General features: G+C 32.4%; 3 protein-coding genes and 1 long non-coding RNA gene across 7 annotated transcripts in view; 2 read left to right on the forward strand and 2 right to left on the reverse strand.

Annotated features, from left to right (window-relative positions):
• On the forward strand, window positions 1-7186 carry LOC125054502. Its single transcript, XR_007117717.1, has 4 exons — window positions 1-86; window positions 168-291; window positions 4719-4866; window positions 6269-7186. It is a non-coding gene; the product is annotated as an uncharacterized LOC125054502 (long non-coding RNA).
• On the reverse strand, window positions 452-4489 carry LOC125054499. 2 transcript variants are annotated; one of them, XM_047656449.1, is made up of 5 exons: window positions 4337-4485; window positions 1805-1918; window positions 1627-1733; window positions 1331-1555; window positions 452-1046 (listed from the first exon to the last, which is right to left on the reverse strand). In XM_047656449.1, exons 2-5 carry the CDS (start codon window positions 1884-1886, stop codon window positions 504-506), a joined length of 957 nt encoding a protein of 318 aa, XP_047512405.1. In that variant the 5' UTR covers window positions 1887-1918; window positions 4337-4485; the 3' UTR covers window positions 452-503. The 2 variants fall into 2 exon arrangements, with proteins under 2 accessions (XP_047512405.1, XP_047512404.1); XM_047656448.1 differs by lacking the exons at window positions 452-1046; window positions 1331-1555; window positions 1627-1733 and having other exon boundaries at window positions 1862-4184; window positions 4337-4489.
• LOC125054500 (L-asparaginase) overlaps window positions 7062-26152 on the reverse strand; it is a 19521-nt gene continuing 430 nt past the window's right edge. Inside the window, exons 1-13 of one of the 2 annotated variants that reach the window (XM_047656450.1) lie at window positions 23866-24251; window positions 21192-21317; window positions 20054-20166; window positions 18898-19023; window positions 18070-18194; window positions 14023-14252; window positions 12859-13016; window positions 11433-11546; window positions 10434-10490; window positions 10150-10294; window positions 9538-9667; window positions 8113-8338; window positions 7062-7464 (exon numbers count right to left, since the gene is read on the reverse strand). In XM_047656450.1, the coding sequence (XP_047512406.1) occupies window positions 7303-7464; window positions 8113-8338; window positions 9538-9667; window positions 10150-10294; window positions 10434-10490; window positions 11433-11546; window positions 12859-13016; window positions 14023-14252; window positions 18070-18194; window positions 18898-19023; window positions 20054-20166; window positions 21192-21317; window positions 23866-24121 (1968 nt within the window). In that variant the 5' untranslated portion in view covers window positions 24122-24251 and the 3' untranslated portion in view covers window positions 7062-7302. Of the gene's footprint in view, window positions 7465-8112; window positions 8339-9537; window positions 9668-10149; window positions 10295-10433; window positions 10491-11432; window positions 11547-12858; window positions 13017-14022; window positions 14253-18069; window positions 18195-18897; window positions 19024-20053; window positions 20167-21191; window positions 21318-23865; window positions 24252-26152 lie in introns of those variants that run through there. The other variant, XM_047656451.1, reaches the window with a different exon arrangement.
• LOC125054501 (N-acetylneuraminate lyase-like) overlaps window positions 24329-26152 on the forward strand; it is a 6719-nt gene continuing 4895 nt past the window's right edge. Inside the window, exon 1 of one of the 2 annotated variants that reach the window (XM_047656452.1) lies at window positions 24329-24451. In XM_047656452.1, the coding sequence (XP_047512408.1) occupies window positions 24440-24451 (12 nt within the window). In that variant the 5' untranslated portion in view covers window positions 24329-24439. Of the gene's footprint in view, window positions 24452-24818; window positions 25151-26152 lie in introns of those variants that run through there. The other variant, XM_047656453.1, reaches the window with a different exon arrangement.

Consider the following 26152-nt stretch of genomic DNA (forward strand, 5'->3'; position numbering starts at 1 on the left):
AGGTTGGATTAGATTTCTCGCTGCCTTTCATCACAATACCCATCAAAAATTCAGACCATGGCTCACCATTCGCTCATAATGATTTGGTAAATATTGCAATTTTTTATAGTTTTACTGTGTCTGTATAACAAAACTCATTAGTTTAACTGTACAACATTTGGTTACAGAGTTTACCAAAGATACACGTCAATCTTTCTTCACTAATCGTTGGAGGATTAGTGTTCTTAGTGACAACTTTTATTTCGCCTCTTCTCAACAAATCTTACGGATCATACCACAGATCATCTAGAGGTATGTGGTATTCTTTTTACAGTTTCGTAACGTTTATCGCGGCGTATTTTATTTAATTTAGAACGAAGTATCTGCGGTCTAATCGCAAGGATAATAAATAGGAAAACCTAATGAAAATCACGTGCAAATTCATTGGGCGGGATTAACCTAAAACTAAAAAAAGTCTTCATCACAAATTTATTATGATTGAACAACACGTTAATTTATAAAATTTATGGACAGGGACCGCAACATACTCTCTTAGATACTTTCTTCTTCGGGTTTCTTATAGAAGAACAGGATTTTTTGCATTTCATTTTTGGTGTGTCGACAATACCTGCGTCTGCCGGAATATACTGTGTCTCAACGTGTATGTAATTTTGTCTTTTTCTTGGGGCCAGATCGAAACATCCAAACGGTGGCGTATACTCTATGTCCCAAGTTGCATTACTGGATAAAGAACTCAGTGATTCCTCGTGACAGACGCAGGGGGGCTCTTTAAACGCTGGACAGCTATCGATCACGTTATCAATGGCACTCATGTCATTGCAGTATACATCCATATAAGCACATTTACAAATATCCTCAACAGCTTCCGCTAGAGCTTTGCGGATTTCTGCATCTCTCTGGCGTTTGACTTTTACCATTCTACGTGCTTCGACTTTGGCTTGTTCCTCGGGACTTCGTTTCTTTACAATCTTGAATACCATTGGATCGCAGTCCACATAAGGGTCTTCATTCGGTGCTATTTCCGTTAGGTCTTTTAATGGGTTTACCTGTTTGAAATTTGTTTATTAGCTGATAAACATGAATCAATTTAAATATTAAAATAAATCAAATACTATTAGAAGCAACTTTATGCGTAGTGATGTGAGGCGTGATGTTTTGTGTAATAAAAATTTATATAAATAAATGTACAGTTAGTTAAATATTAATTATGCAAATAAGTATTTATTCTAACAGGTACGACAGGTATAACACTGAACAAGCTATGAGCATGTAACAGACGAATTTTAAGGAAATATGTTCAACACTAGGTTAAGAGGCTTCAATCAGGTACCTGTATGGTAAAGACGTCGCCTTTTCTTTGTACTCTTAAAGCCGGCTTAGGTTCCAAGGGCTCATCAGGTTCCGAATCTCCGCCACCCATATCAGCTCCGGTTGTTCGACCCTTCTTTTTTTTCTTCTTGCTTTTGTCTTTATCTTGACCTTGCCGTGCGCATTTGAATGTCATCAATTTTGCAACACTTTTTCCGATAATTCCTGGTGCCCAACCTCGTCGTGGCTAACACATAAATCATAAATAATATAACGAAACTAAATATGTAACAAGCAAAGATATGAAAACAAACTCACTTTCATGCCAGGAACATCTGTTGCGTTCCATAACCAACCCATTTCGGCAGGCACAGGATATCCGGGTTTGGAAAATGGGTTGCATACCTTATGTCCAATTGTGACACCTGAAGAGTAATGCTGATAAATGACGTTAACATTACTAGATTTCGAGATATGTCAGGGAATAAGGACTTACCAGGATGAATATCTCCAAAGCTGTAATTGTACTTCGATGCCTTTTTCTTCTCTTTTCTAAAGCCCTCTTCATCGTCACCCATTTTATTAGTTTTATTTTAGTAGTGTATTCCCTCTGTCAATTAATCAGTTATTATCTTTTAATATATGGAGTCTTAGCTGTGAAATAAATAAAATGCCATGAATATGGCTATTTATTCGGAATTAGGGGTCCAGTCTGAAAAGGCTTAGGAAATGTAATAAAAAAATGTATTTAGTCATATTAGTGTATTTAGATATTACAATACACTTGGGTTACAAAATAAAATATCAATGACTGAATTATTTTTGCAAGTTTGTAATATTTATTTGCATTTATCTTCATTATTCTCTTGTATCGCTAACTTATGAGAACCACAACAAGATTTGCCAACGAGAGCTAGCAGCCGTTGCTCCTTATCACAACACCGTCTTTCAGTGTCCACATTAAACTTATTTATGCATCGGAAATCATGATCCTTTTCATTCTTCATATATTCAGCTATTGCTTTCTTTATCCTTTCGTACTCTTTTGAACAACAGATTTTACCAGCATCGCTGTAACTGGGTGGTTGTGGAGCTATTGCTGCTGTCTTGTACATTCTTGCAAAACCATCAGGAAAAGAGCAAGGTCTACCGATGACAGGACAGGGGCCCAGTTGAATGGGAGGTAGCCCATAAGGCAAAGGTTCTGCTTCATCTTCATCTGGATCTTGTTTCTTATTTTCTTCTTCTTCATGCCTCATTATGGGGCAAGTGTTTCGATGTTTATATTGTGGGCAATAAGGTTTGTGTGCTTTACGAGATGCTACATTAGTAGTCTTCTGAATACACTCACAGTCAAATGTTTTACACGATGGTGAAGGTTTGGGAGGATTGCATTTACAATCCTTGTCTTGAGCAATATCTACACAGTTAAAAACAGACATTTTTCTTCTGGACGAATCTTTTAGTTCAACGTTATAAACAAGAGTATTATTGTTTAAGCTTCTCGTGGATGCTTTATTATCAGGCTGTATAATATCCGTTGCACTCATTGTATTTCTGGTTTCACTTTTATTTTGTTTATTTGTGTTTTGACGACATTTACACATACTTTGGGTATTATTAGGAGCACTGGAGCCAGCCAATAATAAATCATATTCGGTAGCAAGATTTTGAACTGTATAGCTAGAACCATATACTGATTCCTTAAATCCTGGAACTTGTGTAACGCTAAACACAAAGGCAGCTTGTAATTTATTTTGTCTATCCTCACATGTTTCTCCAGCAGGTGTAACTCCACCGCAACCTGCACACTCTGCTTTATTTTCTTCGCCCTGTTTATCGGGACACTCATCTCTATGCCACTTGTCATTTTTGCATCCACAACTTCCACAAATTTTCCGAGTCCCTTCGTCTTTTGTACCTTCCACTTTACCTTCTGCTTTTTCTTTATAAGCTTCTAAGTTTCTAATATATGTTCTTACTTTATGGGCTAACGGACAATTAGCATTTCCACAAGGACCAGTTATATCGCCCATACGTATTTTATTAATAGGATATGCTTTCTTTTGTGTTTCTTGGGACTCCTTCGATTCGTGTTTACATCTATAATCTCCATCTTTTGGACCCATACCACAACTTTGTAGTTCAGTACAAATTTCAATCTTCTGTTGTGCATTGTTTTGAACATCTGGATCTTCTAGTGTTGTAGTTTCATATAAACTACCAACCATACAAAAGTTTTTATCATCCCCTTCAACTCGTTTACATTGAAACATACTCGGTGCTTTATTAGTTCTAAAAACAAAGGCATCTGGGTCAGTCATAAGTTGCTGAAATTCTGTTATTATACTTTCTCCCAATGCACTAAGTCTAAGAATGAAAGATATTTCTCCGACCCTTTTACAATAACATTCACCAAACAAAGGTGTATTCTGTTTAATAGTAAGTGGTTCGTGTATCTTATTAGCAACAGCTGTCTCCTTAAGCATATGGAAAAATTCACTTTCCCAATACATAGTGCCAACACCGACGAATATTTCCACTTCGTTCTCATCGTCATTCCATATCTCAATCTCTAAAGGAAACTTGCTTAAAATCATGAGTACAGTATCAGGATAAGATGGAAACAGATATGATTTGCCTACTCTAATCGTTCTTGACCATTTTCTTTTACCATTTTCATCACATTCCATAACATCATCTTTTTTGTCATCATTAAGGGCTAATTGTCCTTCTTTAATAATAAATTCAACTTTGGGTCCAAATCTTATTTTGATAATAAGATTTTTATTGGCACCACTCTGTTCATCTTCTAAGGTGGCGTATATTGTCACTCTGTCTATGAATATCTCGATGAGGTACATTTGCTCCATTATCTGCCGAGTTCAATAAGTATAGTTGAGATTCAGGAAAAATAATCACACATCTTGATCACACTTTGTAAAACACGTATAACGGTTAAGATTTTAAAAGATATGAAATCAACATATTCGTAATGACGTGAGTCATAAATACTAATAATACTTACGGATTGTGAGGTCCCCTGTCCTATTTAAACATTACTATGGACACTGAAAATTTTATTTTGTAACCCGAAAGCTACCAATTGCCCTGTTTTTATACAACTGTCATTACATTAATTTCAATAACATTTTGAAATGAGAATGTCATTAGGTGTAGGCCATGGTTTTTTTTTTATTTATGCAAAGAGTTTCTTACTAAACTAAGCGTACGACTCCCCACTCTGAGGTGGTACATTTTAACAGCAGCTACCAATGGAGTTATCCCGTTTGTGTTGGTACCAGAACTACTTGTCTATAAATAAAAATTGTATTGGAAAGAATCAGAAACATAATTTAGATATATGTACCAAGGGTTGTAGTGTTTTTACCGTAACCATTTTTAATTAGTTTCAGATAACGTTGAACATAATCCATTTATGGAATTCAGTAAACAAATAATGGAGAAAAACGAGGGTTGTCTTGAAAGATTTGCATGTGTGTCAGGTCAGCAGAAACATGACATGCAATATTTAAGGACGATGAAACGAATTATGAGGTAGGTAAGATATATTAATATGGTTGTAGATCAGACGATGATAAGTACATTCATTCATATATCGAGTGTTTCATATTTTAATGTTGCCTTCAAGATTTCTTAATAATTTAATTGCTTGTAATGTAAAATAATGAAGTTGCTTTTATCATATTTTGACCTATGGCCACAGAATTTTATAGATAGGCTCCCGGTAGATCACCTATGATGTGACTGATAAAATCAAGAACGTGCTAAATTATCCTGTGCATAAGTGCACAAGAAAGTCATCGGCAGTCTGTGATGATTGGCGCAGCGTTGTCAAGAGATTAGTATATAGCTCTAACGTGACAACCACGACTGTCAAGAGCGCATTGTCAAGAAGAATTTATAAGATAAATAAAAGTATTAATAATTTATAAAATAGATCTCTTCATTCCTATATAAAAATAATAGCCGGCTCGAACAGAGTATATGATCGCTATCAGCAAGATTTTATAATTATTATCTATCTAATTTAGGTTCTCATGAATGATTATTTTATTCTATTGGTTAATAATTACATTATGATAATCCTTAGACCGAATCCATATCGGTCATGACTCTTATTGATACATTCTGATAAAATTCAGTTTTCGAAACTGAATTACTGAAACTTTACCGCTGTGCTATTTAGGAACTCTGTCGTCTGCCATATGCAGACAAACCGACTCAAATTATGTTTGAGTTTTATTAATTTTAACTAAATAGAAGTTACGATAGTGTTGTCTAATATGGGCTAACACAAGGGTGAGTATGTATATTTAGAATCTAATAATAGGTCAATATTAGACAAACTTTTCTAAGGAGTGCGGTTACAACTCAGAAATCATAGACTATGAATACATAGTCTATGATTTTCTGACTGAACTGAATACAGTTGTAGAACAACATTTATTTGCCGAGTTTTAGTTTCGTTCACCATTCTCTTGCTATTCGCGCATTGTTATTCCTAGCGCAATTATACTATCGATTACGTGGACAAACGACTGTGGATTTACTCGAGATTAAAATCATGGAATAGATTATTCTTGGTATAGTTACTCATGTATAAATTGAAGTTTGGTCGAATCGACCCTTAGACGCCTATATGGTCCGTAGTGTGTTATTAAAAAAATCATAGACTATAGAAATTATACGGCTAGCTAAAGTAACGCAAACTCCATGGTGATAAAAAAACTTTACTTTTTTAGGCGACTTCAAAAAACGGTAAAGAGGTTTACATTTAAATAGTATTTTTAAAATATTATAAATTATAAACTTTGTAACCCAATCACATGTCTTAAAACTATATTTTGCGTGATGAGAGTTATTTAAGTAGGAAACAATTTGTAATTGAAACTCACAACTATAATTTTCTCATAACAAAAAATATACTTACTTTCAGGAACAAACTCCTTTCCTCAATATTAAACACCACAGCCTTAGAAGAGGCTTCGAACAGAGGCTTACGAGGGTACGACTGTCTTGGATACGAGCCTTGTGCTTTAATGAAAGAAGACTTTATTACGATAATGGATAACCTCGCTGCATATCAAAAGCCGAATAAAACTTAATCCACAATTTTATATCTACCAAATACAAAGTTGTTAATTAGTTAAAGTTTAAAAATAATGACATTCAGTTCCTATCCAGATTTGGCCCCCAGTGACATTTTCCTGTTCCCAGACCTCAAGAGAATGCTCGCTGGACAGACATTTTGCGCCCATGTAGAGTTAATCGCCGAAACTAAAGCCTATTTTGAGCCTTAAGACAAAACATACTATAAAAATGGTATCGAAAAATTTCATAACCGCTATTGTTGTATTGTTCTCGATGGCAACTCCACTGAATAATCAAATTAACGTCTATCAGAAAAAAACTTTTTCTTTGTTAGCCCATGAACTTTTCAGCCCACAATTACTTTTCATCTCTCTACTTATTTTAAAATTGTTAATTAATCTTAGACACATAGCATTAGTTTCACCTTCTGTGGGCCTTAAATACTTCTTTTATATTCTTTTTATATTTCTGATCATGTTTTATACGTATAAGCTAGCTAATCTTTTTGAAATGCATCATCATTATAAGAAAAAGATCAAAGTATTTGCTAATCAACCCTCAATACGAGATAAAGTACATTTATACTACAAAATACCTTAAGAATTAATCTTAAATCTAATACAATAAAACTATATACGAACAATTAACAAGATCTTTATTTATCATAATATATCTGAAAACTTATAGAAAACAAGAGAAGCTAAGCTCTACAACAATACCTGATAACAATATGAGACGGTTTTCTTCATTTGTCTTAAAATTATAAATAAAACAGTTTTTTTTTAATATTTTGTATAAATAAAAACAAGTATTCTTTCTTTTAACTGTTATTTTTATTTACAATAATCTCAACAAATGTTCTTGATTTTTTATTTCTTATTAAGATTCATCCCGTTTTCCTAGTATGAGACCGGCGATTGATTTATAGCCAAGTTTTTTGGCGCAATCGAGAGGTGTGAATCCCAGCACATCCCTTGCGTCGACCTCTGCGCCATTGTTCAAAAGATACTGCACTATATCTGGGTTATTGCATATCACTGCCTATAATATAATCAATATTATATTAATTAAATCTATGAGTTTATACATATATTTTTATTTTTTGATCTAAATTTCAATTTAAAATTATTTTGCAATTGTTATGGAAACTCCAAGAATATTACCGCCTGTGTGGCTTTTAACACTCATGGCTAGGGTTGCCACCTTTTTTTACAATTAGGTACATTTATTATAATACTCAAGAAAAAAGTGCATCAAAGTAAAGTATAATTAATTTTTCTTTGTTATTATATTTTTAAAAAATATTTTGATTGCTTTTTGCAGTTTGTATTAAATTAGTATCTCAACTAAACAATTGTACAGCATCTTTACAATGTATTTTTAAACATCGATTCAGCGCCAATCGATAAATTCAATTAAACGAAAAAATATTTACGACTAAAGAAATCATATCATGCGAAATAAAGTGTTTTCATGTACTTTATTGTTCTCATAAAGTTTAGAATACAATCACCTGAAAAAACTTACAATACTTTATTATTAAATATTGGTGGCAAACCTACTCATGACGTACAGCCTGGAAGTTTTAGGTTCGATTCCCGGCGAAACAACTTTTCCTTTTATAAACTTACGAAGTATGAAAAACGATGTAAGAAATACAATCTTTTTTTAATAATTCAACAAGTTCACCTTATGTAAAGCTGTCTGTCCCATTTCATCTTTAATATTGAAATCAGCGCCACCTATCTTCAATGACTCGAACTTAGCAACTATCCCAGTTTTCGCAGCAACGCAGAGTAGTTCAGATAGCAACTTAACATCCACACTCGTTAATTGAGCACCGCATTGCATTAACAATTTTATTATGGCATGATTGTCATATGATATTGCCGTGAGAAGAGGAGATTCGCCACACCTATAATATTGGCAACACTAATATAATATACTGTTTAAATTGTCAAATACAGAACACTTCTATCAGAACATTGTTGTTCTTTATCCATTCCCAAGGTTCAAAATCATCAGAATCCACCAAATTCCGTCTAACTTAGCATTCGCATTTTAGTCCAGTCAGTCAAGACAATTAATTCATTATAATTCCAAAAGTTTTCAAATTTTTATGTAAGGTCGGGAGTGGTATTAAAACAAACTATAAAATTTTGCAACCTGCTCTGCGGTGTTCAATGTTCCGGCATTGTTAAAAATGCAATAAATGATAATTTGCTCAGTTCTTGAGACCAAAATTCCAAAAGTTCTGCGAAGTTGGAGTGGTGTTAAATATATTATTTTACATCACGTGTCAAATTTGCAACCAATTTAAGTGTACGGAACATTTTTTGTTATTAAAAATTAATGTTTTTCTTTATTAAACTGAAGGAAAACGTTCCAAAAGTTTTGCAAATTTGACAGATATATCGAAAATAAAATAAATAACAAAAAATGTTCCGTACACTTAGGTTGGTTGCAAATTTTATACGTGATATGAAATATTATATCGAAAACTTCCCCAAGTTTGCAGAACTTTTGGAATTTTTTTCACGACCATACAGCAAAAATTAATTAATAACTGCAATTTTAACAATGCCGGAACATTGTTAAAACTGCGGACAAGGGTGCAAAATGAGATTTATTGTCGTCCCAATGTACCATTCACTTGACCGAAGTTTGAAAACTTTTGGAATTATTATCAAATTTTCGATTTCGAATGTCTATAATGACTGGTCTATTTCGAATATACAACAGAATAAACACTAATAATTCAAAGCTTCATATAAGATAGTAGGCTGATCAATTTTAAAAAATATCTTGTAAAGCACCTATCGGGTACCAAATCCGCATTGTTTAGCGAATAAGTATTTTTAAATAGGTTATTACTAGTAAAAATTTAACTTTTTAATTGGAATTTGAAATTATATTAATATTTTTTTGCAAAATTTAAGACAAACTGGTAGGAGGCTCTGATTCTACAATTATCTACTTAAGACTAATTTCACAATTGAAACTACAGATATCTTATTTTTAAGAAAAGACTGCAATATAACTGAATTTTTCTTCGAAACATTTGTCACTTTGTGTAAATATGTCAGAAATTACTAAAATTTTGAAAAATAATACCTTGTCTTAAGATGAACATTAGCACCATTCTTAAGTAAATATTCTATAATGTGAATATTCCCTTTAGTAATAGCCTCATGAAGTACGGTTCTTCCTTCCGTATTTTGAGCGTTTACATCAGCTCCCATGTCTAAAAGTCGTATAAACTTTAGTAGTTGTGTTGACTATAATACTACATTTTAATTATACTAAAATGATTAAGTTATTTTATTGGTGGATGAGAAACTTCAACTTAGGGTAAGATTCTAAGTTGAGACTAAGGGTGAACTGTGTCGTACGAGTATAAGTATACGAGTACGTACTTATCGTCACCTGATCGTACGATAAAATAAAAACATTTACAGTAAGCTTAGTAACCAAATATATACAGACACAAAAGTAGGATTCTTGCCAATAAAAAACAATAAAGCAGACAAAGATGTGTGCGACTCATCTGAGGTCGTAGATTCGAACCCCAACTGTGCACAATACTTTTCAATGTGCGCATATTAACTCGCTCGTACAGAAAAATCCTCAGGAAACTTGCCTACTAAGCAAAATAAATGATAACGAAACAGTTACCAAAATCTGAAGCCTAAAAAGGTTTTTATTGGCTTTTGTACAAATAATTACCCAACATTTTGCTGACCGCCCTCGTATCATCATGTTCTATCGCATAGAGGAGCAATGCACTAAACACCTTTTCAGTCACCTCCATAAGCATTTTTGGAGACTGAATATTTAGACTCGACGCCAGCGCATCTATTAATACGTTATCCTAAAATTATTACTATTATTATAATAAATATGAAGAATAAAAGTTTTCCAACGTAATTCTAACATTATTTACGTAGGAACTTTAATACAATTTGAATTAATAAGAAATATATTATATAATTTTCAAAGATTGCACTTACATCAATAGTGATTGACGAGGTATTCGTTAACTCTCCTCTTATGTTAGTCATCATCATCTGAAATATATAAATGTAAAAGCTAAAGGCTATATAGGTTACGATATTCATGGTCAGTATGTAATAAGTTTTAAACATACATTTATTCGAATTGCGATATTTTATGGAATATCTTAGTAACACAATAACCATAACATTAAATTATTTCATTTTTTTTTCTCAGACGACCACGCGTGGGGAATGTCGTATAGTCGCATCGTAGTAGGTAAATCAAGATCCGTGGTCTTTGTCTACCCCTTCGGGAAAAAGTCATGAGTGTAAGGATAGAGCATTCGTTTTACTGTACAAAGAAACGAACTAGACAAATCATACCATATATGTGTAATGTATATATCTAAATCTATTACAATATATATTTCAATTCCAATGAGTTGTTCGCCTGAGATTAGCAATTTACTAAACAAACTCTTCAGCTTTATATAATATATTTTAGGTATAGAATATCCTGAGGAACGTTTAAAAGAACTTTGTTTGCTTAGCGTACTAGAACCAGTGTAGCTTTGACTTCCACACGTATCCAGCAAAGTGTGTGAGGTATGATATTAATTAAGTTATATTTATGTATAATGTATTTCGTGTGTGTAAAATACAATACGGTAAAATCCAGGTGAAAAAAAATTGTTGTTATTTTTACAACGCCTGGCAAAGTTCAACCATCGAAATTATTTGTACAAGTGATATGCATAAAAGAACAGGTTACGACAGGAACTAAATACCTATGGCGTAAAGTAAAAATAAAACGATGATTTAATAAACATTAATTTGTATTAAATACAATTTTTTTATTCAAACTGCGTCAACTGAATTCGTTTAATCTACTATGTTATAGATATTCGGTGTTGCCTCTGATGGTATTATATTTATACCATCCCACGCTAACAAATGGTTTTGCCCGCGGCTATAGATGTATATCAGGAAAAAGTAGTCCCATAAACGACCTACCTCAACTTTTTCCTGATAACTGAGTTCGCTCTTGGACAGAACGTAAGAGAGCTTCGTCAATGCGGCTTCTGGTGTCATGTCGAAACCTGATACCACGCCACACTCTGATAGCAACTGCAAAAATCATTTTATTATTTTGTGTAATAAAACCGATAGTGAATATGCTTTCCTTAGACCTAATCATTTAGTTCAAAAGCAGAAGAATTTTGTACTGGTTTTCAATGTCACTACAAAAAACAACACAAAAGTTTCGCATAACTATCTCTAAAACTTTTGTATGAATTATATATTTCTCGCTTTGTTTAATCATATATTTATAGTTAGTTAGTAATATTACCATTTAATCAAACACACCACAACACGCAATACTCGTTAAGCGAGTTTGCTTATCTTGCCGAAGCCGCATACAAATTATTTTAAGAAGTATATTAGTATCAAGGTGTGCAATTATTTAATCAATTACCGTCTATAATTTGTAATACTCGTATTAGCGCATTTAACAAATCAAAAGGGCATTAAATTTACATATCAGAATGAACCTACTAGACTAACGGCTGGTGGCGACGTGTATCTTGTTCGTATATATAGCACCGTAAAATTGTAAATACCGTTAGATTGTAATCTATCTCGCGAGATTGTGAACTGTCGAAAGAATGTGAACTTCAACGTACTTCTTACAATTTAACGAATTATTATTCGGTAGATTGTAATCTATCAAAGGGATACCGTCAAATTGTGAAACGGAACGCACCTCGCGCGTTGATTGGTTGAACGGAATATAATAATAATTAAAATAATTTTATTTATCAGACAAATACAGTCCATTGATTGGTTATGCCCCGCGCCACCATATTTGTTTGTTGTGGAATGTAAACAAACAGTGTTTTGGTGACTGTAAATTGATGTCGTGTTGAAAGTAACTCACAGCTTTAGAATTAGTTATATGAAATTATTGTGGAAGTAAAATTAATCTGTGATTGACCAAAGAAGTGCAGCTTAAATGCTAACTAAGTTAGTGTTAGAAATAAAATTAAAATTTCATTACTTTTTCAATTTTTATTTTGTGTTTGAGGAGAACATATTGTTACGTTTCTGATTTTTTTTTACCATGTGATGTCAGAATTATTATTAAGTTTCTCAAGTAAATAAAATACATTCTTTTTTGCAATGAGAAAAAAAGTTCTTTAAACATTAGTAATAGTTATTAAGCCTGTTAAAGGAAATTAGTATTTATTCTTATTGTGTTTGTTTCTAGATACAAGATTCTATTGTAACGCCCGTTGGTACACCTTTTTTACATAATTAAATAATGGAGAAATTGTTTCTGGTATGTTAGGAGCTGAGTTATGCAACCAAATGTTATGGTACAAGCAGCGCATTTTCAAAACGTGTCACATTTAATGGGATACCTGCTGAGAGTACTCACCCGGCCAGTCTCATATACAGGTGAAACTACAGCCCCACGAGTACATTGTGTTATATTTACTACAATAATTCCGCGTTTGACAGCTGCTGCAATTTCTTTGACGACATCATCACGTTTCGAGGGAATGTTACCGGACCCGTAACTTTCTAGTACTACACCTGCAATTAGTAGAATTAAACAACGTATAGAAATAAAATTCCAAGCAATTTATCTTTATTGGAATGATTCTGCATCGGTTTTTTTTAATTTCTTTCATAATAACGAACGGTCGAACGACGTTTTTTCAGGAACCAAGACTGCTTACTAATATTGAAAAAATATCATACCTAAAAACTTAAGGGTATTTATCATTAAAAATATGGTAAAAAATGGAATTAAGAATGTGAACTTGACTTAACCTTTTAAAGTAACAGCCACATTATACAAAAAACAGCTCTATCGCACTTACATTGTAACAACCGTTAAAAAACATTTAAGCAAACGTTGAACATTAAATTTTCCTTAAAGCCTATAATAGCAAGCAAGCACCTGATCAGCTTCAGGTGCTTTTGAAACTGGAATGATTATAATTTCCTTTCGAATTCCCATGCTCAACATACATCAACGTTACTGATATAACATTTCTTATCTACCGTACTTAATACTGAAGTAAAAAAAAACGACGGGTTGCACTCCGGGAGTGCCGGCAGAAGTGAAAACTTGAATAACTGTTGTGCATTTTTTATATTTTGGAATGGTTAGGGAATAATTTTGTACGAATTGCTTTAATTATCAGTATAAAAGTACTATCATTTATGTAGTAGAATACAATATTTATTTATTGCGCTATCGTACACAAACATGACAATTTATATTACATTAAATACGCCACGCCAACTGTTTACTCTCCATCCGTCGTCAGTCTGACCAAATCGTTTATAAAGATTTAGACGTTTCGCAAAGTTAAACCTTGATGACTTAAGGTCCAATTCCACATGCATCAATATATCTGAGGGAAGAGACAAATGAATTAAAACCGTAACTATATAGCAGGTTCATAATCTTTTAAAAAAGCACCCGTCTTACGAATTTGTCCTGACGCGAGTTTAAAAGTTTGTACCCATTCCAAAAAAGTGTACAACGCCGCTAAAGAAGTTTTCACTTCAAAAACTGTATACAACTTACCTTCAATAGGTGGCTGACAAAAGGCTTTTACCACTGCGGAACTGATGCTTGGAAATATTCGCAAAAGGCCAACATTCTTTGACATCTTCGCGTGTAAATTACATTTTTCAATTGTGTTAGGTTTGAATATCGCCTTTTTATTCACTTCGAAGTCTATTCCTACTTCTACGAGTGGAACACAGTTTGGTGAGTCAAACGCGTATAAGTTGTTAACTGACACTTTGCGCGTCCTAGAAACATAAAATCGTACGAGCCTGAATATACAGGATGGTCAAAAAGTCGTGGATCAAACGCAAATAGGGGATAGATGAGGTCATCAGCTGCAAAAAATTGTTCTAAAACGCAAAATAAATTATAACTCTGCAGGGGTTAAGCTTAGAGACCTCCCGTAGAAAAAAAATTTGCAGCTGGTGACCTCATCTATCCCCTATTTGCGTTTGATCCACGACTTTTTGGCCACCCTGTATAAATTAAAGATATCATACCCGCTCTTGATGTGAAAATGTAAAAAAAATACATGTACTAATTAGCAGGATATTATTTGCGTAATTAAAAATGAGAATAAATATTTCTTGACACTTTATATTTACATAATCAACAAACTTGTTAACGATCGTTAGTTTTTGTCAACGTTGCCATATAAGGGTGGAAATGTCAGAATGATAATGATGTAGAGTTAATTAAACCACACTTTCAAATTAAAATTAAACACTACTAAACTGACAGCATAATTTTATAAAAAAGGTTCAACACGCAATTTTGTTACTTTGTTTACTTAATTATGAATCGACGACGCATTAACTCTACAAGTGGAACATGAAAGTAAAATGAAATAAAATAATATTTCAATAGACTTTTATACTTATTATGGGCCTAAGTATACGCTGCTATAACATGATTCCTAGCAAAATATTGGAACTGCCTTTAAACAGATTCAAAACACATATCAAAAAAACCTTAATGTGTAAAGGTTACTACACAGTCAATGACTACCTGGAAGATAAAAACGCTTGGCAATAGTTCTAATTATATTCTTATAATTTGATTTGTTATCTTTGAAGTGTTATGAATATGTGTGTAATGGTGAATGTGGTAAATCACAGAACAGATTTTAATTTTTTTTTACTTATGTAACTTAAATGACGTTGTGGTTTATGACATTTTCCTTTGAATAATTGTAATGTAAAGGGAGGGCAAAACTTGCTGAGTTTCTTGCCCGTTCTCCTCAGAACAAGGCCTCCTGGTAGTTTTGCGAACGGATGGCGTAGTCCTGCTCTTTCGTGAATTTTGTAAACGTTGTTGACAATCATAAGCATGCTCTAAGAAGCATCTAAATTGAATAAATGTATTTTGATTGATTGATTGATTGATACACTTTTTGATATCTAAATTATAAAATTTAACTTTAAAATACCATAAGCGTGGCTACATAATACGTTGTTTTTATTTCTACCACATCGCGCTGCAGTTTAGTTTATAGAATGTGAATATATTTAAAAAAAGTTTCGCTTTCTATCATAAACGCGATGGTAATTATAATAACATTTACATTTGGAGATTTTGTGTGAGGTTATAGTTAATTTAAAACGGAACTTATACAAAAAAGATAAATCTATATTGATAAATAAGCCATACGATATCACAATTAGAATGTAACATTGGAACTAGGCCTCTATAAAGCGGAAGATTCCCAAATATAATTCCAAGGTTCTTTCAATTCTTTCCAACACTTTGATTGTAGAAACCAATTTAATTGTTGGAACATTTGATTAATAATTTCATAAGGTTTTGTAATAGACGTCTGTATTGGAATATTCCTATTTCCCGTACATTTAGTTTTGTTTATTACTGTTTTTTAAAATTTTTATCTTTTAGTTTTAGTTATTATTGATTGTTAATTTTTAGTTATTATTATTATGTATTTTGTTTTGTTTTATTTAATTTAAATTTGTGATTGTATGTTTAATTTTTTCCTTTGATAAGTTCTAATGTGTGTTAAATTTATGATATCTTATTTTCTTGTATTTTTAGGCATACACATTGTTTTAGAATGTATAAATATAATAAATAAATAAAGGCCAAGGAATGCTCATATCCCTTTATTTTTTAATACGATTTGTTATTACTTTGTTTTAAATGAATACTGAAACGATATTTTCCTTAAATCCGGATAAATTAATCTTTTAAACTCCCTAACCCACCATATAATATTTTCATGTTTATAGCCAAAATTGTTACATATTATTATATTATAGATTTATTACGTATTCAGGAAGTTTCAGAATGTTGTTTTTGGACAATAATTTTGCGTGAATTGGATGATCTTTAGAAAAAAATTGCTGACAGACATGAATACTATCTATATAAAGTTATATTAATGGACGAGTTATGTTTATCTGTACACGCAGTACTCATTTCTCTCTTCCGTGAATTTTACGCTATTATGAACCTATGTAATTGAATTTAGAATTAAGTGATTAGTCAGTCACCGGTATGGTTTACAAAACATTTTTATCGCAATAAACCTTTTGTTATATTATGTGATTTGTTGATGATACGGATTTAATAAAAATAAAGAGTACAATATCTGTAAGTTAATTTTTTTTATATGCCAGTATTTGACTGTTAGTACTACAACGGTAAAGCTGCCTGCTTTTCGAAATGGAACTAAATACATTATTACTTTTCTAAATCTTATTTAGATTCTGTCCCATCAGGGTGTTAACTCTATATAACGACACTCAAGGGACTGTGCCTATTTTGACGTTACAAAGAGTGGCCGTTAAAAGGAAACAAAAATCTGTATTACGAAAAGAAAGTTTATTTCAGACTAGTGTTAGTAATTACATAAAAACAATTCGAACGCTATTGCGTTGTCTGTTATTTTTGTGCTGTACCAGTAGTAAGGTTGTATTTTTTACTTATTTAATTCATAGCTTGCGATATTAAGGCAACTTCCTGATAAAGCAAATGCAAGAATGCCCAATTTGTAAAAAAAATTACGGATTTCTTGGAAAGTTCGGTATGTATGTCGAGTACCGACAGTCGAGTTTATTTCTCTCTAGGACAATAAAGCGACAAAACAACGTACACAGCTCCGCAGTTTTAACTAATTTCAGCAACTTAAAAAGTACTTTTTAGTGTTACTTGTTGTCGTTATTGAGGGTTTGTGTAATGCTATGTAGAGTGTATCTTTGTATGGTAGACAAGCTAAACCTACCAAAGCCGAGTGATTTCGACGCTTTAAGGGGGTTTGTCGTTATATCGAAGGATGTTGTAGGTCGGTTATCGAAAGCTGGCGCGTTCACAGTACTCACATTAATGCAATTTCACTATACAGTATATTTAAAAATATTACTTTTTTGCCAAGCTATACATTTTAGTCTACTCTGGTTTTAGTAAGGTTGGGTGGGTTGAAAATAAATAAAAATGTGTCAAATACATATAAATATTATGTGCATACGAGGGTGGATCCAAAAGTTCTAAGCCCGACCAAGAACGTATAAGAGTAGTTTGTGTAAATAATTTTTCATTTTTCGACATAAACTCCATCTAGCTCAACACACTTCACTTTTACTTCACTAACTATTTTTTCAATACTCCTCTTAGAAACCCCAGTCGCATCTGATGTCAAATTAAATATAAACTTTTTTCATTAAACTGTTTTTATTAAGATGCTTAAAATAATTAAAAACATTGTGCACCATTTCACGAGATTGCCCTGGTAATGTTTGAAAAAAGATCAACATGTATAAAATAATAATAATATCAAACAGTAAAGATCAACATAAACAGTAGCAAAAGAAAAACAATAACTGTCTCTTTTATACTCATAAGCTTGACCGAACGCAAGAGAGACGGACAGTCTTTTCATGATGTATAGGTATGTGATTGTATTTCAGTTTGACATCACGTCTCGCGCTTATTCACAGACACTATACAAGCACAAAGTGTAAATGTGTTGAAGCCGCCAGCTTTCGATAACATACCTATACACGGAGAATACACTGTATATATAATCGTCATTTTTTTACCTCACTCACTTACCTATTGCCTCTGAATAGTTTATTGCTGAAGAACACGGTAACTTCTGGTATATCGAGACCGCCAGCAATAAGTAATGAAGAAACGAAATTGTCCGCGCCGTCGCTACGTGGTTCAAATATTGGTATCTGAATAATATATAAAATCATAAAACGTATCTATATCTTTCGTGTGTGTGCTTTTTAATATAGTAAAACTTAATCTTTATATATATAATTCTTCTGTGAGTGTGTATGTCACTGAACTTTTCTCAAACGACTGGACCGATTTTGATGATATTTTTTGTGTGTGTTCAAGGGGATCTGGGAATGGTTTAGATTCACAAATCAGCCCGCCAGATGGCGCTGCAGTCGGTACTTTCATACTTTGCTTTACTAATTGCTTGAAATATCATGCAGGACAACGTCTGTCGGGTCCACTAGTATTAATATAAAACAATTGGTAAAAATCACTTGCTTGTGTAACGCACGGGGAATAATTCCCTTTAGACTTTAAATTACATATTAAAGACAAAACCAAATAGCTGAACAAATATTTTAAGATTAGCCAAATCGGTTCGGCCATTCTGTAGTTTTATCGAGACAAACAGCAATACATTTTTTTAAACAAAAGTTACATCTCTTCATAATCGCTGAGTTTTTTCTCAACAAATGTCACCATCTTGTCAATAACAAAAAACAAACGAGCATAATAAAAATTTAGTATTACGCATTCCTCACGTAATTAAAACAATGTGAAATTAAATTCTCGGCCCATGTAATGCGACAATCGTTTTTATCTGACAATAAACAGTTTATTTTAACCTTAATTGCTTGACAAATTAATACACACCTGCGAACCGGTTAAGACGATGCACTTTCCGATATTTTCGAACATAAAAGAGAGAGCCGACGCTGTGTATGATAATGTGTCTGTGCCGTGAAGTACTACGAAGCCGTCATACTCGCCATAATATTTCTAAAAGCGAAACCTTCATTATGCCTTTGGGAGCGTTCAAGTATTACGTCACGCAATTTTTGGCGATTATTGACCCCCCCCCGCCATGTAATGCGCCGTAACGTACTGTACTGTAGGTACCCAATTATAGTAAAACGTTTCGTGACCACCTAGTGGTAGTCTTTATACCTAAAAGTTACTATTATGTGGTGTATAAATAATATTAACAATAATGCGTAATTCAATCCCCGCCCCGCATCGTAACGTTTTAGAAAAGGACCCCTCCCCCAAAATTTATTACGTAGTATGTGAATATGCAAACACCAATAAACGATAAAGTTAAGTCAAGAACTTATTCCCGGACACATAACTAGTACATAGAACAAAACATAAACAAATGAAAAACACCCATAAATTGCGAAAGAACATGGTACAGGACACAATGAGGGAACTGGTAAACTGTATATATGGAAAGTAATTATATTGTTATTCAATAGATTAGATCAGATTCTAAAATCAACCACGCGTGTCGTGTACCTACAGAAGGTTAATTACCTACTTGCCAATAAAGGAATATGATCTCAAACCGATAAATGCTGAAATGTAGGGTAAAATCCCATAAAGAAGTTATAGCACTATTGTGATAATATTAACCTTTTAATTAAATATACTCGTAAGCTCTAGCCTGTTGACATGGCTGATAATTAAAACTATATATATTATGATAATATTATTTTGTCCCATTCGGTGTCAAGACCCTTGGTTCGTGGTATTCTAGCGCTATAAGCCTTTTTAAGAAAAAAACAACAAAAAGGTGAGTCGACATCACAGGAGACCGAAGAGCTGGCAGCTACCTCGGACAAAGAATTAGCCTAGCTTTTCAAACTAACGCTGCCAGTATCTTCGGAACCTTGCCTAAACGGCCTTCTTTTAATAATATATTTTAGTTCTTATATTTTAAGGCTAGCAAATATTTGACTTAAAGGTGCCTTCTGAAGTAAATCGCAACGCAGATGTAACGATAGTAATAACCCAAACCCATAAAACTCACCATTATATCCTCAGCGATTCGAATCCATTCCGCTTCAGTCATATCGGATGAGTCAAGTAGATTTTCATATTCGATAATTTTATAACAAATTCGCCGATCTATTTCTTTTGCCTCTACAATATGAAAAAAACATATTAACACTATACATTTCCCTCAAAACTTCATTCATGGATATCTAGAATCACAGAGTTTCTGTTTTTTTTTTAATATATAGCAAACGAGACACTCTATATTAAATGACATTTTGCAAATTAGCGCTAATTTGTTTTTTTTTAATCGATTTTCCTCCATTTAGTGTGTGTGTCAATTCCAGGTATTTTCAAAGCTGTCAATAATGATGGACACATTATCCTATACATTAATAGGATAATGTGCAGCGTGTGTGCATTATTCTATAAATCTTCGCAGGTGAATGCCGAAAACGATTAGGACAGGAGACACCCAGCGATCACGCAAACTACGACTACCATCATGGTTAAGCTGTGAACTGATTGTATTTTTTTGATAGAAAGGGACAAGCTACTGCTAGAAGGCTCACAAGTGCATTACCGGCCTTTTAGGAATTGTACGCTCTTTTCTCGAAGGACCCTAAGTCGAATTGGTTCGGAAATACTTCAGTGGACAGCTGGTTCCACATAGTCTTGTATAAAAACTGACTTAAAAAACCTAGTTGTGGAACGACGGACGACGAGGTTATTACGGGTAGTATTTCGTATACTGCATAGGTAGATAAAACTCCTCCGAACACTCTCTGTGGTTAATGCGATAGAAGATGCAGAGTGACCCACATCTCTACGCAACGCCAAGGGAACAAGCCGCTCGGAAAGGGATTGGTCGTCGACGACTCATACCGCTCTTCGTTGAATACGGTCCCAAGGTGAGAACAGTATTCCATGTGGGAAGTATGTGGTTCAGAACCACCTCGCCTGGTGTGTTGAGCACACCAAGCTTCTTAAAGCCTAAATTAGCCTTCCCTTATTACATCTCATTCGAGATTTTTCATTGTGATTAGTCATTTCATCTGTGCCCATTAGATAGTGTTATAGTAAAATAAGGTAAAATTTAAAAAAGTAGTATGTACTAGTTTGGAATATATAACACTATTATTATTATTTTCCTAATAATATTTTATACAAACCTGGCAATACCATAAACGAATTATCAAAAGTAGCGTCGCTCAATCTCTGTCGCCAATATACGTTATCGTGTAGTTGAGGGTAGCCTCTTATCAAATTTTCAAATGCCCCTTTTTGTGGTATTAAAACTGAAATAGTAAGTAATTCTGTTATAAAATGGGGCAGCATTTCTCTCGAAGCTACTCTTTTTACAGAGATAATACCTATGTACTTATTATAATTTCATTTCATTTCCAGAGCTACACAGCATTGAATGGCTTGGATTGGTGATTTGAGATACTATTTAGAAGTGGAAGCTGTGTTTTATAGAGAAATTATTGTAACAGACTATATTATTTGCTATTGTTGTATCATTTTGACCCTATTTAAAGTATATTTGCGGAAAACACTATGGCAGTTAAGTAACAAATACAGTTACATACAGATATTTGTTAGTATGCGTTTAATTTTTGAAGTGAAACTTCTTTATCGGGGTTGGAAAAAAATTTAGTGTAACATTTTTTCGTTACGCGTCCCATTTTTCCGTTACGCGCCATCTTTTTGAAGTGAAACTTCTTTATCGACGTATGGATGAAATTTTGTAGCAAATCGTCACGTTTTTCGGCTACGCGCCATGTTGCTTTTTGAAGTCAAACTTCTTTATCGGCGTTGGAAAAATTACTGTCACATTTTTCGGTTACACGCCATCTTTTTCTTGTCCCTACCACGGTTGATCCGACAAGATTAAAAGGCATTAATAACAAAAATATATAATAACGATAACAATGATAGTAATAATTACAATTAATGAAATTCTGTAACAATCTTACTAGTAATAAGGTAAAATGAAATAATTGTATTTGTATTCATGTCTATGATGATAAAAGCCTTTTTTTAAACTTTATCTAATTTAACTTTATTTAACCAATTTCTGTAAAGTTGCATATAGTATGTAGATCATTTTTCGAAAAATAAGGTCATAAAGAAGTTTCACTTCTTACGTGTACCTAGTACACGCACACATTTTTTTTTTCATTGCGTAATAAGACCCCTGAAGAACCGCCATACTAGTACAAATGACCCAATATTTTGTGTCACTATCTCCCGGACTAGGACGTCCGTCCCATCAAAGTATGCAAGAGAGAGTTCACTTATATACCTATGTGTACGCATTTGTGCATTATCTCCTGCTTACATCCTAAGTCCTATTGAGGAATAGTTATAGATTGGTGATAGATAGAGCATACTCATTCTGAAAAGATGAACACATCAAACAAACAATACGTCCTAGTATCCGTTTCGTGTTATCATTGAAGAACAATATTTTCTTATCGGGTCTGTTAAATTAGCACATATTCTATTTACAACTTCAATATATTTTAGAACTAAAACTCGAGAATCATTGATATATCCATTAAGTATAATGACTAGAATGGACTAGGGAGATTGTCAAATCGAAGTTTCCAAATAGAAAGCGAAAAAATAAAATTCAAAATTTACACCACTTTATAAAAAAAGTTTTGAACAAACAACTAATAAAGCAATAATTAAAGTTGTTTTTAAAATTTTGTGGACAAACTTTCATACAAATAAAAAATTAAGAAAACATCCTTGGAAACTAAGATACACATATTATGTTTATACAGGTATTTACAACTGTTAAAAAATGCTTAAAATGAAACGCATAAGAGACATTAATTGGTTATTATAATTGGTATTAACTAGTTAAATGATTAATAAAACAGCTGATGCGTACAACACGCTGTCGGAATTTTGAATGACAATTTTATGCCCAGCTGTGTTTTTGTAATTGTTCCTAAGAGTTATTTGTTTACACGCTCTTGTATCGTATATTATATATTACTGTGGAATCCACTTAGCTACCGAAGTAAAAATCGAGTAAAAACTATTATGGCGTTTTAAATATGAATGCCATCAAAAAAAATACTAGTAAAAACCAAGTCTCGCAACTCAGTTCTTCTATTGTAAAAAGTTCTCTATGTAATACCAAAGACATTTAAAGTAATTGTCTGTGCCTATATACCAAGTCGGTTAATTTATTCAGCTTCTTCTGGGCCCTTCTGTCTTAAGTTATTACGAAATTAGCTAACGTAACAACATCTTATAGTGACCATATCAATATTAAAAATCTGTTATGTTTAATGATTAGGTATATATATACGTTATATTATAATCATTTAAACTAAAACATTAACTATTATGAGTTTGATTATGTCATGTCAGGCTTCTACTCGTAGTAGGCTTTATTCACAATAGGAGAAGGTAGGAGGTCAAAAATGGCCTGTCTGGTATTTTTGCTCGATTAGGCCTAAAAGATATACTATACGACTATATTTTTTTTAAATAATGTGAAAATGGTTAAACAGTGAATTCCTTTTTAATGAAAAATATATCAGCGCATTAGTACTAAAAAGTGTTACTTAAAATATTGTTTATTTGTACTGATTTGAAATGCCTAAGAGAATTAAATGTAGAGTTTACTTCTGTAGGGTATGAAGATCGTGTTAGGTTATTTTTTATAAAGATAAGTAAAATATAGAAATAATTATCCTGTACTCATGCTAGTTTTCAGTTATAAATATTGTCCTGTCTCTCAAGTGTTCTAAATTTATGTATTTTTCTAGCATTTGCTTGCTTAGCATTTTCGTTAAAAACGATAAAGATGAAAAGACATACCTCCATTTTTACTTTCAAGCATTCCAATTGTTCCCCCGGTATATATCACCAAAACACGCCTGTCGTTTCTGTTTATATTTTTTACTGCGTAATTATTATCCATCCCATTTACAGATAATTCCAAAAAGCTTCTTGCTTTTTTCACTTTAGCAACTATTTTTGGACTAACACTGTTTGATTCACTACTTTCACTTTTTAGGTTAATGTTTTCCCGCGCATTTTTGCCAATTTCTCGGCCTGAAGTTGCGGTTTCCATAGCCACAGATTTTAAAAGCGCGCCAAGGAAACAATTACTTTATTTTTTAAATTCAGAACACATTCGCTATTCAATATCTACCGAAGACAAATAACGAGCAAAGAGGTCGCATCACGAGAAACCGATGACCTTTTTGATGAAAAGCGGGCAGACGTGTTATGCCATACATAGACAATATAATTTATCTGTACTCTGTAGTAATAATGTATCACTATACGTTATGTATGACAAACTTACGTAATAAAATGTATACATTATTCAATACGTAATTTATTAGTTTTTGGACTATTTTTAATATTTTCTTATTCTCACACAGAAATGAAAACTATGGTATTCAAAATTTTCGCATTAGTTACTAGTTTCAGTTAATAGGCGTGAATGTATTAATTTGTGATATAAGATGACCGTTTTCTTTTGTGATAAGGAAATTGCATCATAAAATAGTAATAACAACGCGATGGTTTCAAAGTATTCATTACATAATTTAATTAATGTCATTAATTAATCTAAACGTTCTTTTTATTATTGCGTAATAGGAAATATTTAAACTCAATTAAATTAATGCATTTACCTACATAGGTATTTCATATCATTATAACTGCGGCTGATTCGTCGTACTTCCAACCTTACTTATCAATTCCTTGGGCATGTATTACATAATATTTGTTCATACATGTCCATAGAATATTTAACAATTATTTCTTTATTATAGGAAGATTAAATTATTATAAATTGTGATACGAGAATTTTTAAGTTTGTTTATGTTTAGCTGTTACACAATTTTTCATTACATATTATGTACAATTTCGCATAAGGAATAGAACATAAGAATAAGGAGGCTTCCAGTGATAAACATCTTAATCGCTCATCTAACAACCACTACCCTAACGTTAATGATTTAATTAATTAATTAATTATTAACGCATCGTTGGACCGTAATAATGAAAAACTAATTGAAATGTATCATTCGCAACAGTGTGCAACGAAGAACCGAAGTTGATAGTGCATTGTTAAGTGAATGTAAAAATGGTATTTTTAAATCTGTGCTTTATTTTTTTATTATCAATGCTCTATTTTTGTTTTATCCCATTTACAAGATCTTTTAAATGTATCGTTAATCCTTTTAACTTTTTGGTGTTTCCGCATAGTAACGATTTTCGTCGCCCAGGATTGAGTATTTTACAAATAAAATTTAGATAATGTCGCTCCTCAAAGAGAAAATAATTATAATACGCTTTTCCAAGGCCCTTTTTCCCTTGGGTACAAATATGTTTAACAGTATATATCTAATCTCAGAGTTTACATGACGATTTTTCTTTATAGATAAAAATTCCAAATCTTATAACTCGAAAACTGTATATTTATTATTTATTTATTGCGTAATTTCTGTGCTGTATAGTGTTAATAAATATAATATATATTTTCAATAAAGCCGCATTAAATTATATCACTTTATGTACATATTACCATAAGTATCGTAAAATATGAGATAAATTTTAACGAATAATTTTTTTTAGTGATGTAAATAAGAAACTAAAGTTTCATTGTCAAGCGAGATTTAAAAAAAATAAAAAACGTGACACATAACGTCTAGTTATACTTGACAGCCTTGGTAAAGTAAAATAAAAAACATAGGTCTACGTATATTCACAGATGTCTGATGACAATCAACCCGTAAGCTTTGTAAACTTATTAAGCGCGCGATTTGGACAGTATTAAATTTTTTTTTTAAAAGGTGTTATAATATGTTAAAACTATTTTGTATGCGTGATACCCGTATAAATAAATGATATGTTTGATTTACTATAGTCAGAAAAATACCGATTACAATCTTCCACTATTTTCAACAATTTACATTCCAATATTATAGTACAAAAATATTTTTATTTATTTATTTCCACTTCATTATTCTATCTTTACGTTTATTACTAATTCGATAGAACGACACATTAACTATACCCACACCGATTAACCTACATAAAAACATTAAAAAAATATATTTATATACCTAAATCTTATAACTAATAATAT

The sequence above is a fragment of the Pieris napi genome, chromosome 12, assembly GCF_905475465.1.
Source record: "Pieris napi chromosome 12, ilPieNapi1.2, whole genome shotgun sequence".
Classification (NCBI taxonomy): Eukaryota; Metazoa; Arthropoda; class Insecta; order Lepidoptera; family Pieridae; genus Pieris; species Pieris napi.

Coding starts and splice junctions, on each gene's coding strand:
- LOC125054499 (XM_047656448.1), bottom strand. CDS start 4,181: ATGGAGCAAATGTACCTCATCGAGATATTCATAGACAGAGTGACAATA.